This window comes from Topomyia yanbarensis, chromosome 3 (genome assembly GCF_030247195.1).
Source record: "Topomyia yanbarensis strain Yona2022 chromosome 3, ASM3024719v1, whole genome shotgun sequence".
In the NCBI taxonomy this organism is placed as follows: domain Eukaryota; kingdom Metazoa; phylum Arthropoda; class Insecta; order Diptera; family Culicidae; genus Topomyia; species Topomyia yanbarensis.
In genome coordinates, this window is record NC_080672.1 from 167646814 (window position 1) to 167661892 (window position 15079).

Consider the following 15079-nt stretch of genomic DNA (forward strand, 5'->3'; position numbering starts at 1 on the left):
TTGTAAGAATGTTGATGCTCTATTTCTTTCTCCGTGACCCTGGGACATGGTACCAACTAGCACACTATGCACATATAACCAACAAACGTGCCAGTTCTAACAATCAACACACTATGGAAACTGGTATAAAATCTCAAATTTGCCTATTGCTGCGTGCATTTATTGCAAGCAGCATTCAGTTTCAACGCTTCATTCATTCATTCCTTCAATTGCATGTTGACTAAAGTTTGAAGTAGAATCGAATTCCTGCAGCTCGGAGAAAATATAAATGCATTCACCTACCAAAACATGCATATGTAGGTGGAGTTGAAGGCAGAAAGTAGCATCTATTACATTTTCGAGTATAAGTGAACTGTGTAATTTATGATGTTGATTTTGAACCGAAAATAACTGAATGAACGCACTGCATTAAAAGAATGAAGGACGAGGCAAGCAACATAAAAATTTCCTTCATCGCGGCGGGCGTGAACATTTCTACGTGCATTAATTTCGAAAATTTTTTGTTCGATTACTGTATTTTATACAGCAAAACTTTCTGAGAACGAGTTTCAGGGAATGAATATTTATATACGAAAAAAATATACACTGAAAAAATGTGTCATTTTTCACAAAAACAAAAATTTGTGTTAAAAATTTAAACTGCAAAAAAAATGTTTTTCTTTTTTTTTTTTTTTGGAAACAAAAATCTAAAGAGAAAAGAAATATTTTGAATGTGATTGCATGATGGAGAACTTATCGGTAAAAAAGTTTTTCTAACAACTTTATACATGTTTTAAAATTTCATACTAATAGAGATACAAAACTGTAATGTTATTACAGAATATAATTCTAAGTCTCGTTTTAAATTAAAATGTATTTAACAAAAATCTTCCAAAATGCGATAGTTTTCGAGATATTTGGAATTTTGTTCCAACAGTTAATTCGTGTGATTATACCCTTTTTTAAAGTTGTTCGCGTTACCCCATAAATAGTATCATAAAATGTCAAAAATCTAATGTTTATCGTTTTAAACACGTAAAAGAAACTTGTTCAGTGTATTTGGATCATGGAGAAGCTTACAATAAAAATGTTTTCCTAACAACAAATTTTGACATATTTTTATAATTCATACTATTTGCAGTCAAAAATACAATTTTCTTTTTGAATATGATTCTAAACGCTATTTTATATCAAAATGCTATTAACAAAAATTTTCTGAAATGTAGTAGTTCTCGAGATTTTTCAAATTTCGTTTTAACAACGCAATTCTTTCGTTTTCTTCCGACCTTTTCAGAAGTCATTCGCGTTTCTCCATCCACAATAATAAGTTTTTCAAAAGGCCCATAACATTTCCTTTAACTTTCTCTTTGACATCAAGGTGATATTGTAAACCTTTTGAAAGCTATACAAAAACGAGATATTATTCAACCATAGGGTATTATGAAACTAAATAGTTCGATAATATTTTGGTTGTTTCGTATAGCTTTCAATAGCACAAATAGCTTTCAAATGGTATACAATATCACCAACGTTGATATCACCTTGATGTTAAAGACAAAGTTACAGGAAATGTTATGGGCCTTTTGAAAAACTTATTATTGTTGATGGAGAAACGCGAATGACTTCTGAAAAGAAGTCGTAAGAAAACAAAAGAATTGTGTTGTTAAAACGAAATTTGAAATATCTCGAGAACTACTACATTTCAGAATTTTTTTGTTATGAGCATTTTGATTTAAAATAGCGTTTAGATTCATATTCAAAAAGAAAATTGTATTTTTGACTGCAAATAGTATGAATATAATGAATATAATATATGTCAAAAGTTGTTAGGAAAACTTTATATTGAAAGCTTCATGATCCAAATACACTGAAAAAGTTTCTTTTTCGTGTTTAAAACGATAAACATTAGATTTTTGACATTTTATAATGGGGTAACGCGAATAACTTTTGACATGGGTATAATCACACGAATTAACTGTTTTTGTTGGAACAAAATTCCAAATATCCCGAAAATTATCGCATTTTGGAAGATTAAATACAGTTTAATACATTTTGTTTTAAAATGAGACTTAGATTTATATTCTGTAATAAAATTACAGTTTTGTATGGCAATTAGTATGAATTTTAAAAACATGTGTAAAATTATTGTTAGAAAAACTTTTTCACCGATAAGTTGTCCATCATACAATGACATTCAGAACATTTCTTTTCTCTTGAGGTTTTTATTGACACAATATAAAAAAATAGAAAAAATGTTTTTTTACAATTTAAATTTTTAACGCAAATTTTTATTTTTGTGAAGAATGACATTTTTTCAGTGTATATTTTTTCGTACATAAATATTCATTCTCTGAAACTCTGTTCTCGTTCTGTATAAAATACAGTAGGGGAAAGAGGATAACAGTTGAACTATGAAAACTGTTCAATACTCACCTTTAATCCACCACAACATGAACCTGAATTGAAATGAAATTTTATGCATTGTACATACCTGTAAATACTCACCTAGCCCTAAGAAAAAGTGAACTAATCATAGAATTTTAGAAACAAAATGCAATGTAAAATACTTACCGTACGATTCGCACAGTCAGCCCACTGTGCAAACCCTAAGCAGAAATGGATTCTGCAAACAATAACATAGCTGTCAAACAGCCGCAGCATAAAACACACATAGACAAATGTACACAAAAAAGCATACAATAAACAGATAGTTAAAAGCAATCAGTGGTGTCGGTCGCAGAAAAATAGTTTTCGAGTTCTATTCATTTCGCGATATCCAAAGTTCCTTACCAACCCGTTTAACTCGCGCGCGATCTCCAGCGGAAGGTGCAGTGGAAGCAGAAGAAAGTCCTGGTCAAGCAGGTGAAAACAACGGCAAAACTTTCTAAAGATCCAGTAAGTAAGAAGAGTTGTGAAGTGCGTGAACATAAATTTGGTCCTTCGAGCCGGATCTTGAAGAAAAGTGCCCGCGAGTGAACAGAAAACTGCCCAGAATAGGCAAAAAAGTGAACAGAAAACTGCCCAGAATAGGCAAAAAGTGAAGATAAAACTGCCCAGAATAGGCAAAAGTGATTGCAAATTGCCCAGAATAGGCGAAAAAATCGCGAAGAACGGCCCCGCTGTAGACGGGTATAGCCAGAAAAAGTGCGCGAAAAGTGATTTTCGGTAGCGTCCCCAAGCGGCAAACTAGCCATTTTACGCGGTAGTGCAAACAAAACCGCATAGTGTTCCCTCCAAGAATCCACCATCGCAGAATATTTACATCGTCACAACGAGTAGTGCGTGCGAGACACAGCCAGCTGACGATAGCGTAGGTAGTGTGCATTGTTTACCTACTGCCTGAACGGTGCGCGCCGTGCTGGAACATAAAGATTTCTGAAGGAATATTTTCAAAAAAGTTTTAAAGTTTCGCGGTGAAATTTTTATTTGGCAAATTGACTGCTCGGGTGCATTTTGGATTCTTGGAGGTTGAAAAGTGCGTGAGTGAACGGGAATACGGCGCTACCGAAGAAGAAAATGGCCGACGAGAGGAAATTCAGTGAGTTGGAGCTGACGAAGCAGAATATTGTCGATTCAATGGCTTTGTTGGAATATTATGCGAAGGAGTTCGACAAGGACAGTAAGTTTGCGGGCCAAGTAGAAGCGTGGGCGGAAAAGTTGGAGAAATTTTACGACGAGTTTCACCGGACGGTGGTGAAATTGGAGATGTTTTCCACCGATAAGGAGCCAATCGACCTGAAAAAGGAACGGCAGTTGTTCGAAGGTCGCTATTATGCTCTTCGGTCCTTCTACTTGGCCAAACTGGCGAAGAAAACACGTTCTCCCCCTTCTGCCAACCCCGCACCATCGAGACCAATGAACATCAGGCTTCCGGAGCTTAACCTACCCAAGTTTAGCGGTAAGTTGGAAGACTGGTGTGTTTTTCGCGATTCATTTGAATCCGCAGTAGGTTCCCGGAGTGACATCAGTGCGGTCGAGAAGATGCACTATCTGAAGGGCCTCGTTCAAGGAGAGGCAGCGCGCATTCTCGACCCTATCAAAATAAGCGAGCAGGGCTACAAGGACGCTTGGCGAACGTTGCGGCTGCGTTTTGAGAACAACCGGCAGTTAATCAAGTGTCACATTCGGACGCTTTTCGACACTCCAGCGATGCGCAAGGAATCAGCTGAAGATCTGCTTGCGCTGATCGATCGCTTCGAGCAGCAGATCTCCGTTCTGAAGAGCTTGGGTGAACCAGCAGACCGATGGAGCTCTATCCTGGTTTACCAGCTATCTATACGCCTCGATCCTTGTACGCTCCGGGAATGGGAGAACCACTGTAGCAAACTCGATGCTGACAACATCGCTTCGGTTCTGGGAGGAACCGCCGGCACATCAGAGGACACAAGCACTGGTGCGTCAACTTCAATGCCATCATACGTGACGATGGTAAACTTCCTCCAGAACTACGCTCGAGTTTTGCAAGCAGTTTCTTCAGCCACTTCGAACACCGCTCCTCCTCGCAGCAAGCCAAATCCGACATCCAAGCTAGCAGCTTTTCCAGTCGCAGCTACACAGCAAACTGCAGTATCCAGTGCACCCTCTTCCAGCGCTAGCAAGCCGAAGCCGTGCGACAAGTGCGGTGAGAGTCATTACCTGTACAGCTGTCCGGAATTTCGGAAACTCAACCTTCGCCAACGGATCGACCTGGTAAGACAGAAAAACCTTTGCATTAACTGTTTGAGATCGAGTTCCCATTATGCTCGGAACTGTTCTGGGTCAAGATGCCGTACATGTACCAAGAAGCACCACACGCTTCTTCATACTGAGCCCTCTGACGACAATCCCGCTTCTGGTCAAGCCACCGGATCAACTTGCTGTGTTGCCCTCCAGCCGACTCTCACCGCAGCATCTGCGCTGCATGCTCCAAACTCACTGTCACCCCAGTCTGTTTCGCAAGCTCCCATCCAGCAACCGTCTACCTCTACCTCAATCGTAAACTTATCCCACATTCATGCGCCTTCCATGAGTTCTCAGGCTACCCTCGTATCACACACTGGTGAAGTGATTCCTGGAACCGTTTTCCTTCCGACTGCGCTAGTGAACATCCGTAACGGTAGAGGTCGCATCGTCACTGCTCGTTGCTTGCTGGACTGTGCTTCCCAACGCAACTTTGTTTCTGGGGCTCTTTGCGAACGACTGCAGCTTCCTCGCATCCGATTGCCGCATGCTATCCCGATAAGCGGAATCGGAAACACTACAACGCTGGTTGAATACCAGGCCACGATAACCATCTTCTCTCGAGTCACTCCCTTCTCCGTACAATGCTCCATGCTCGTTCTGCCTTCCATTACCGTCAAGCTGCCCCAGTCGACGGTAGAAGCCCGCCACTGGCCGATTCCAAAGCACGTGGAGCTTGCAGATCCAACATTCGCTGTTACTGGCGACATCGACATGATTCTGGGTGCCGCCCATTTCTTCCAAATTCTTCGATACGGCAGGATATCGCTCGGGGAAGAGTTACCGCTGCTGCAGAATACAGAGTTCGGTTGGGTCGTCTCCGGAGAGTGTTTATTGGAAAACCACGATCACAGCGATCCACGCAAGTGCCAGTTCAGTAATCCCTGCACAATCGATGAATTGGTCAACCGATTCTGGCAGCTCGAAGAAGTCCACGATGCAAAGGGATGGTCTCCGTCGGAACGATACTGTGAGGAACATTTCGTGAAGAACACCACCCGCAACTCCGACGGCCGCTACGTCGTCAAGCTTCCCAAGCGTGACGAGCTTCTTTGGCAGTTAAAGGACAACAAATACAACGCCACCCGCCGCTTCTTCTCTCTGGAACGATCACTCGGTGCGAGTCCCGATAAGAAGGCGATGTATCAGCAGTTCATCCACGAGTACGTGAGATTGGGACATATGCGGGAGATTGGCCCCGATGAAATCGACGCGCAACCGCAATACTACCTTCCACACCACGCTGTGATGAAACTCGACAGCACCACTACAAAGCTTCGTACCGTATTCGACGCATCATGCCGCTCGAAGTCCGGTATCTCGCTGAACGACGTCCTGCTTCCTGGTCCCACAATCCAGGACACTCTCGTGACGATTGTCCTCCGTTTTCGAATCCACCAGTTCGTGATATCTGCGGACATTGAAAAAATGTACCGGCAGATTTTGGTCCATCCCACCGACCAACCGCTGCAGCGAATTCTCTGGCGCGACGATCCCGAGGCTCCACTGAAGAGCTACCAGCTCCGCACCGTCACATACGGCACAAGCAGTGCTCCATTTTTGGCAACTAGGGTGCTGCAGAAGCTCGCCGATGATGAAGGGCAACATTTTCCGCTGGCGGAACCAGCTGTCCGCCACGACTTCTACGTCGACAATTTACTGTCCGGTTCTGACGAGGCTGAATCTCTCGCCGTTACCTGCAACCAGCTCATTGCAATGCTCGCTTGCGCAGGACTTCCTCTCCGACAATGGTCTTCGAATTGTCAAGCTATTCTTGATACCATTCCGTTGGAGCTCCGAGAGACGAAAACACTACTCGATTTGGACCACGAGTCCTCCGTGACTGCGCTTGGCCTCCGCTGGGAACCGTCGACCGATTTTCTTTCGTTCAAGACACCGAATTGGAAGGAATGCACGGTTCTGAACAAACGAACGATCCTCTCTCAGATCAGCAGTCTTTTCGACCCCTTAGGTTTGATTGGACCGACCATTGCAAAGGCGAAAATCATGCTGCAGAGTCTTTGGAACCTCCATCTCGACTGGGACACACCCGTGGCTAACGGATTCGCTCACGAATGGCAGGAATTTCACCATAAGTTTTCAGCACTTGCCCACCTTCGAGTTTCTCGCCATGTGTTACGTCCGGGTTACGACCGCTTGGAGATTCACGGGTTCAGCGACGCTTCAGAGTCTGCATATGGTGCATGCATCTATCTCCGGTCAATACCTGCCGAGGGCCCTTGTACAGTTCGCTTGGTGATTTCTAAGTCCAAGGTCGCTCCGATGGGGACTCAAACCATTCCACGCCTCGAGCTATGCGCAGCTCAACTCCTGTCCAGACTTCTGAAACAAGTTCAGGACAGCATCGACATCACCGCAACCACATATCTGTGGACCGATTCTTCCATCGTCTTGAACTGGATATCCGCAACTCCATCGACATGGAAAACGTTCGTAGCCAACCGAGTGGCTGAAATCCAAGAGCTGACGTCTCACGCCGTTTGGAATCACGTCCCATCCGAAGACAATCCCGCTGATCTCGTTTCTCGAGGAATGGACCTCGATGAACTCCTTGCCAGTGCACTGTGGTGGAACGGACCGCAGTGGCTGAAACTAATATTCGGTCCTTGGCCAGCGAAGTACGTCGTAGCGACCTCAAACTCAGACCAACCGGAGGTCCGACAGACTATTGCCCTTCCGGTCGTGAGCGTAGAACCGTCAGATATCGTCGATCGCTATTCCAGTCTTCGTCAGCTACTTCGGATCGGCACACTTCTTCGACGTTTCGCCGCTAATTGTCTCCACCGTAAGAATCACCAGCCTATTCTTGTCGGCCCGTTGACGGCTCTTGACATTGATCGCACTCTGCTCAATCTGGTCCGTCGCATACAACAGCAGTACTTTGCCAACGAGATACGCCAACTTGAAACCGTCGGAAAAGTAAACCGTAAATCCAAGCTACGGTATCTGCACCCGACACTCGTAGACGGCATTATTCGTGTCGGCGGCCGGCTTCACAATGCAGCGATACCTGTCGACGGAAGACACCCGATCGTCCTCCCCAAACATCGTCTCACCGACATGATCGCCACGAGAGAACACCATAAGACGCTCCATGCCGGTCCCAGCTTACTACTATCCTCGTTGCGCCAAAGATTTTGGCCCCTCGGCGGACGGAACTTGGTTCGCAACATTGTTCACGGCTGCATGGTATGCGCACGTGCCAAACCCAAGCCGTTGCAGCAGCTGATGGGGGATCTGCCATCTGTTCGGGTCAACCAGGCGTACCCGTTTCAGAATGTTGGCGTTGACTTGGCTGGGCCAATGTACGTGAGAACGTCACTCCGAAATAAGAGATCGCCATTCTTCAAAGCCTACATCACCGTATACGTATGTATGGCTACCAAAGCCGTGCACTTGGACCTTGTGTCGGATCTGACCACTAGCACATTCATTGCGAGCCTGCGAAGATTTGTTGGCCGTAGAGGAAAGCCTGCGCATATCTACTGCGATAACGCCACTAACTTTGTTGGAGCACAGCGAGAACTGGAAGAACTGCGGAAGCTTTTCCGAACTCAAGTTCACCAAGATGCCGTAGCAAACGAATGCGCAGACAACGGAATACAGTTCCACTTCATCCCACCTCGCTCTCCCACATTCGGTGGAATCTGGGAAGCCTGCGTGAAATCCGTGAAGACCCTGCTTCGCAAAATCCTCGGAAATGCCCACCTAACCGAATCCGAGCTGCAAACCGCATTGATTCAGGTCGAGTCAATGCTAAACTCTCGCCCAATCACGCCGTTGCCGGACAATCCATCCGATGAGCTTGCTCTGACTCCAGGACATTTCCTGATTGGTCGTCCGTTGAATGCGGTACCTGATCCAGATTGCCGTGAAGTTCCTGAATCCAGGTTGTCTCGATGGGAACGAGTACAACAGCTAACTCAGCACTTCTGGAGTCGTTGGCACAAGGAGTATCTCGCCACCCTGCAAAGTCGCTACCGCTGGACAGAAGCCATGGACAATCTAGCCGTTGGTTCCATCGTCGCTCTCAAAGATGAGAGAGCACCGCCGTTGAAATGGCCCCTGGGACGCGTGCTCAGCGTTCATCCCGGCCCTGATGGGCTTGTTCGTGTCGCCACCGTGAAGTCGACCTTCGGCATCGTTCAACGCGCCATCCCGAAGCTCTGCTTACTTCCAGTTGAAGTAGCGCCACCCATCGTAGCACAGAGTCCCGCACCAACTAGCAGCCCTACGTCAGCAACGCCAAATGAAGGCCCTTGCTCAGGGAACCGAGCCGCCGGACGAGATCCCGGCCCTTGCTCAGGGAACAGAGCCGCCGGACGAGATCCCGGCCCTTGCTCAGGGTACAGAGCCGCCGGACGAGCTCCCGGCCCCTACTCGGGGAAATGAGTCGCCAGACGAGATCCTGGCCCAAGCTCGGGGGTATCGAGCGGTTCGTGGTTCACCTGTAAAGAACCAAGCCTCGCCGTGTGGGTTCCTAGAACCCCCGGCTGGGACTTGACTCGAGTTAAGTACCCCATCCTAATTTGTTAAACCAACAGTTCGCGTACAGATGTTCCTCCTTTACAGCACACCACTCCTGGACAGTATCCTGCAGTCGGACCCGACGCACCTCGAAAAATCATCCTGGAAGCTGTAAGGAGGCCTGTACCGGCAAGACGAATCCAAATCTCCATATCCCGTTGAACGTCAGTCATCGCAAGAAGCTCGAACTTCCGCCGCTAATGCCCGTTGAATTCCTTAAAATTTCATTGGCGGCCGGAATGTTCAATACTCACCTTTAATCCACCACAACATGAACCTGAATTGAAATGAAATTTTATGCATTGTACATACCTGTAAATACTCACCTAGCCCTAAGAAAAAGTGAACTAATCATAGAATTTTAGAAACAAAATGCAATGTAAAATACTTACCGTACGATTCGCACAGTCAGCCCACTGTGCAAACCCTAAGCAGAAATGGATTCTGCAAACAATAACATAGCTGTCAAACAGCCGCAGCATAAAACACACATAGACAAATGTACACAAAAAAGCATACAATAAACAGATAGTTAAAAGCAATCAGTGGTGTCGGTCGCAGAAAAATAGTTTTCGAGTTCTATTCATTTCGCGATATCCAAAGTTCCTTACCAACCCGTTTAACTCGCGCGCGATCTCCAGCGGAAGGTGCAGTGGAAGCAGAAGAAAGTCCTGGTCAAGCAGGTGAAAACAACGGCAAAACTTTCTAAAGATCCAGTAAGTAAGAAGAGTTGTGAAGTGCGTGAACAAAAACAATACGTTTTCATAGTTCCACTGTTACCCTCTTTCCCCTAATCGAACAGAAAATTTTAAAATTAATGCACGTAGAAATGTTTACGCCCTTTTGAAAAATTGCTTTCGAGTCAAAATAATCTTACTGATTGTGGAAAATGTTTAGTCTGCCGATGAAATGTGTAAAGTTTCATAGGAATCTAAGATGGTCGGTCAGGATTTAATTATTTTCGGACGGATCTTCCTCATTAGTAAGGACGAAGTGACGATCAAGAGCACAGACTCAATGACCATCAGGTATTGCTCCCTGTAACGAAAAAATCTCCGCACGCAATAGTTAGTTGTGTGCGAGGGAATCAATAGTAACACATTAAAAAGTTAAATATCAATCTACGCAGAAATCCTCAATACTGTCAATGAGTACCCTGTTCTGTTCAACAGACTGCGCCCATAGCCCGAATGGTGTGAAGGTGCATACAAGAACAGACGATTTACGACAGATATGTTTATCCTGCGATATATCTTGGACAAAATTAGAAAATGCGACTAGCGGACTCCATATCTATTTATGGATTTCAAGGCAGCGTATGATTCAATGAAACGAAACGAACAGGGCAGATATCGATGGGTAAAAAATTAGCGGCAGAATAACCAAAGATACAGCTCATGTTAGATCGATTGAAGTCAGGGGATGCGCTTTCAAATGTATTGATACGAATATTTTTTGGGCAAAGGAACGAAACTAATATCACGATATCTCACAATTACTGGCATAAAATATGTTGAAAACTTTTTTCGTACTGTAGAACCAACAAGAACGGTTTCTGAATGAACAACGTGAGTGCAACATTTACCACAGATATTTCTCTTTGCGAATAAATTTGGCGATCTAACGTCGTATAGTGATCAACTTCCATACAAAAGTACAAAAGACAAAACCACAAAAGTGGCCAGAATTCGATAAAAACTTCACATTGAGGTTATTTTGTGGCGCTAAATTCATATTTAATACTAGTTTTTTTTTATATTTTTTGGTTGCTCGAAATTTTGGAACTTAGGGTGGTTTGAAAATTCAACATTAAGGTTCAAATAACTTTCGGTGAGCGTCTACACGAATTGAACGCTTGATAGTATGCATTGGAAAAAATGCGTTTAACTTTGTCACCGATTTATCCATATAAAGCATTTATTAAACGCTAAAAGAAGAATATCAGTCGATTTATTATATTATCACGATTCAAATCATGCAAAATAGTGGGTGGAAAAACAATGGACCGGGTGGAATGGTTCTCTCTGCACTGGTTTCCTTTGCGGTGACGACAACTCGTTAGTACTACTCTACACCTACCACCAACTGCACCATAATATGGCAGATTTGTTCTGATCCAACTGGCTAGGTCAACATCAAACGAGTTCTTCCGGTGTTGTTTGTTACTCCTGCAGCGATCCTTAACTGTTGGCTAGGGAGGTGAGTTTTGCACCTTTGTTGCGACCTCTGGAGATGAATAACCGAAACCACATGGTGTTTCCTATGTGATGCTGCTGCCCTGCCTCCTTTGCTCGCCTTTTCCTGTTTCGTTGTGGAGGACAGCAATGCTCGTTCGACTTATCCTCCACAGCGAGAGTAGCAGATGCTTTTTGTATTCGTGGCACTTAGTCGGGGAAGTTAAATACTATACGAGATTAAATTACAGCTTTACTATAACGTAGTAATAAAAAGCGATTAAAGTGCTCTAAAATGCCGAGCAATCGTTTTGATTCCAATTTCTGTCTAGTTCCACTCAAAATCCACCACCCCCCAGGTCAGTAAAAATCTCCGGATCAAAGCCTCTCAAGAGGTGGTAACCCTAATCGCTGGACTAGACTGAACAATTCTAGAGATATTGTCAATTAAAATTTCAAGGCATTCATTGATAATGTGGATTGAATTGTACAGAGAACATCCATATCACATGCTCCAAGAACTAAAAAAGTGTAGAAAAAAGAGTGGAAGTAGAATCACAGACTAACAGACATAACACTATGAGGAAATTCCCTCAAAAAACATCGATCTGACAATTTTCCCAGAACACTAGCTCCACCTTTTATTCACGGTCCCAAACACTCATTTACTGGTGGGTTACCCCTCAGCTTTGGGAACAATTTTTCACTAGTGGTCTATCCCCCATATGCTTGTTCATATATCAGTGGCGCCATAATTTCAAATGTGGCCACAGTCCCAACTACAAATATATTTAAAATGACCGTTAAAGCGGGCGAAGCTTTGTTTTTGAGTGTTATGTCTGTTAGTCTGTGTTTACACTTCATGTAAACTGTCATTTTTGTGTAGACTCATTTCCCGTCCCGTTGAAATCCCGAGCTCCATTTGAAATACACAGAGACCCAAATCACAGACTAACAGACATAACACTATGAGGGAATTCTCTAAAAAAACATCGATCCGACAATTTTCCCAGAACACTAGCTCCACCTTTTATTCACAGTCCCAATCACTCATTTACTGGTGGGTTACCCCTCAGGTTTGGGAACAATTTTTCACTAGTGGTCTATCCCCCATATGCTTGTTCATATGTCAGTGGCGCCATAATTTCAAATGTGGCCACAGTCCCAACTACAAATATATTTAAAATGACCGTTAAAGCGGGCGAAGCTTTGTTTTTGAGTGTTATGTCTGTTAGTCTGTGTTTACACTTCATGTAAACTGTCATTTTTGTGTAGACTCATTTCCCGTCCCGTTGAAATCCCGAGCTCCATTTGAAATACACAGAGACCCAAATCACAGACTAACAGACATAACACTATGAGGGAATTCCCTAAAAAAACATCGATCCGACAATTTTCCCAGAACACTAGCTCCAACTTTTGTTCACAGTCCCAATCACTCATTTACTGGTGGGTTACACCTCAAGTTTGGGAACAAGTTTTCACTAGTGGTCTATCCTCCATATGCTTGTTCATATATCAGTGGCGCCATAATTTCAAATGTGGCCACAGTCCCAACTACAAATATATTTAAAATGACCGTTAAAGCGGGCGAAGCTTTGTTTTTGAGTGTTATGTCTGTTAGTCTGTGTTTACACTTCATGTAAACTGTCATTTTTGTGTAGACTCATTTCCCGTCCCGTTGAAATCCCGAGCTCCATTTGAAATACACAGAGACCCAAATCACAGACTAACAGACATAACACTATGAGGAAATTCCCTCAAAAAACATCGATCCGACAATTTTCCCAGAACACTAGCTCCACCTTTTATTCACGGTCCCAAACACTCATTTACTGGTGGGTTGCCCCTCAGCTTTGTGAACAATTTTTCACTAGTGGTCTATCCCCCATATGCTTGTTCATATGTCAGTGGTGCCATAATTTTAAATGTGGCCACAGTCCCAACTACAAATATTTTTGAAATGACCGTTAAAGCGGACGAAGTTTTGTTTTTGAGTGTTATGTCTGTTAGTCTGTGGAAGAATACTTCTAACCTTTCAATAAGGGGGTTCCTTTTCAAAAATTTCTGCTACGACATTTTCCCAGTTTTCAAATGCGAATAACTTCCGTTGTACTGGTCGAAATCGCTATATATTTTTGCACTCTGATCGGAAATATGTGCACGTCTATTGTATTTGATTCCGTAAAACGTACGTCTATTATAGATAACGAAAATAATGTATATTGTGAAAGTGGTAATTATCTGCGCTGATTGGTCCGAACAATTCAACCAAGCAGCGAGCGTTGTTAGCTTAGTTATCCAATGAATAATATTAATATTTCTATTAATATTTGCGACATATTATAATGCTTCAAATATTAATGTTTACTAGAAAAACACTAAAGTATAACTACAGTGTTTTCTAAGATGCTTTTCAATACTGGCTGTGTAAGGGTTAGAATAGAATAGAATTGTAGACCTTTTATTCAAAACGACATATCTACAATGAGTGACTCTTTGTTTACTTTCTCTTCTGTTAATAATTCGGTCTTTGCACAATATACTAGTCAAAACCACCGTGTTTCGATCTGTTCTGTAAAACATGTGAAAAGTGCTGTAGTGACGCCGTAAAAATCGAAAGAGAAAGTAAAGAGAGTTACTCATTGTAGATATGTCTTTTTGAAGAAACGCTCAAGAATTCAGCTTATTGTTGGTGGCTGCGTTCACAAATGCGACCCCACTTTGACAAGTCCGTCCAGTATTTAATTGATAATTTGTACCTGTTAAACCAAAAACTCTGCAGCTTCTTATAAATACAAACAGTATCAAACTTGTAGTGCATTGTAAAACTTATAAAAATACTATTTTTCCCGTCGGAAACAATTTGTGTTGAATTGTTCCCGGCCGGATTTCCGTGTGGAGAGTTTTAAATTCCCGTGATGTTTCCCACGGTTGAGTTTACACTTCATGTAAACTGTCATTTTTGTGTAGACTCATTTCCCGTCCCGTTGAAATCCCGAGCTCCATTTGAAATACACAGAGACCCAAATCCCGTGACACGTTTTCCGTACTGTAAACTAGCCTTTACACCGAGTTTCATTGGTTTGTTACAAACCATATCGTACATGATGAATTCAGGCAAGAGCAGGGGCTCGAATCCCTCTTTTCTCTCGATTCTCCTAGTGACTTTTAAATAGTTGAGAGTATTTAAAAAATCGTTTGATAATCTTATAAATAGATACGCTATAAAATTGATATGACCGAAAGATGATTGGACACAAAAGTCCATTTTGATGTTTGAATTGAGAACGTAAATTTGCACGAGCTGGGTAAGTGAGAGTTGTGACACTTGAGGTTGAAAGGACAGTCCGTCAAAATTGACACTACTGACGAATTGTCAAAATTGACAATGGACAGATGACTTGTCAAAATGGAGTGCGCATTTGAAAACGCAGCCACTAGCAAAAAACTGAATATAAAAAATCCGCTCTAATCAAGTCAAATCTCCAGAAATTATTGCATTATATCAAAATATAGATCAAACTACAACGAATGTGTGCATTGTTTTGAAATATATTATAGCAAAATTTCAAACCCATTTTACTAGTTTATCATTTTGTTTATTGGCCCTTTTCAAAAAAATGCGTGATTTTCACTATTCGTCTCTCTCCCAATTC

At 42.9% G+C, this 15079-nt stretch overlaps 1 protein-coding gene across 1 annotated transcript; it reads left to right on the plus strand.

Moving 5' to 3' along the window:
- The first annotated feature begins 3495 nt into the window (after window positions 1-3495).
- On the plus strand, window positions 3496-9111 carry LOC131687368 (uncharacterized). The gene has a single exon (XM_058971449.1). The coding sequence runs from the start codon at window positions 3496-3498 to the stop codon at window positions 9109-9111; it is 5616 nt and encodes a 1871-aa protein (XP_058827432.1).
- Window positions 9112-15079: the final 5968 nt, after the last annotated feature.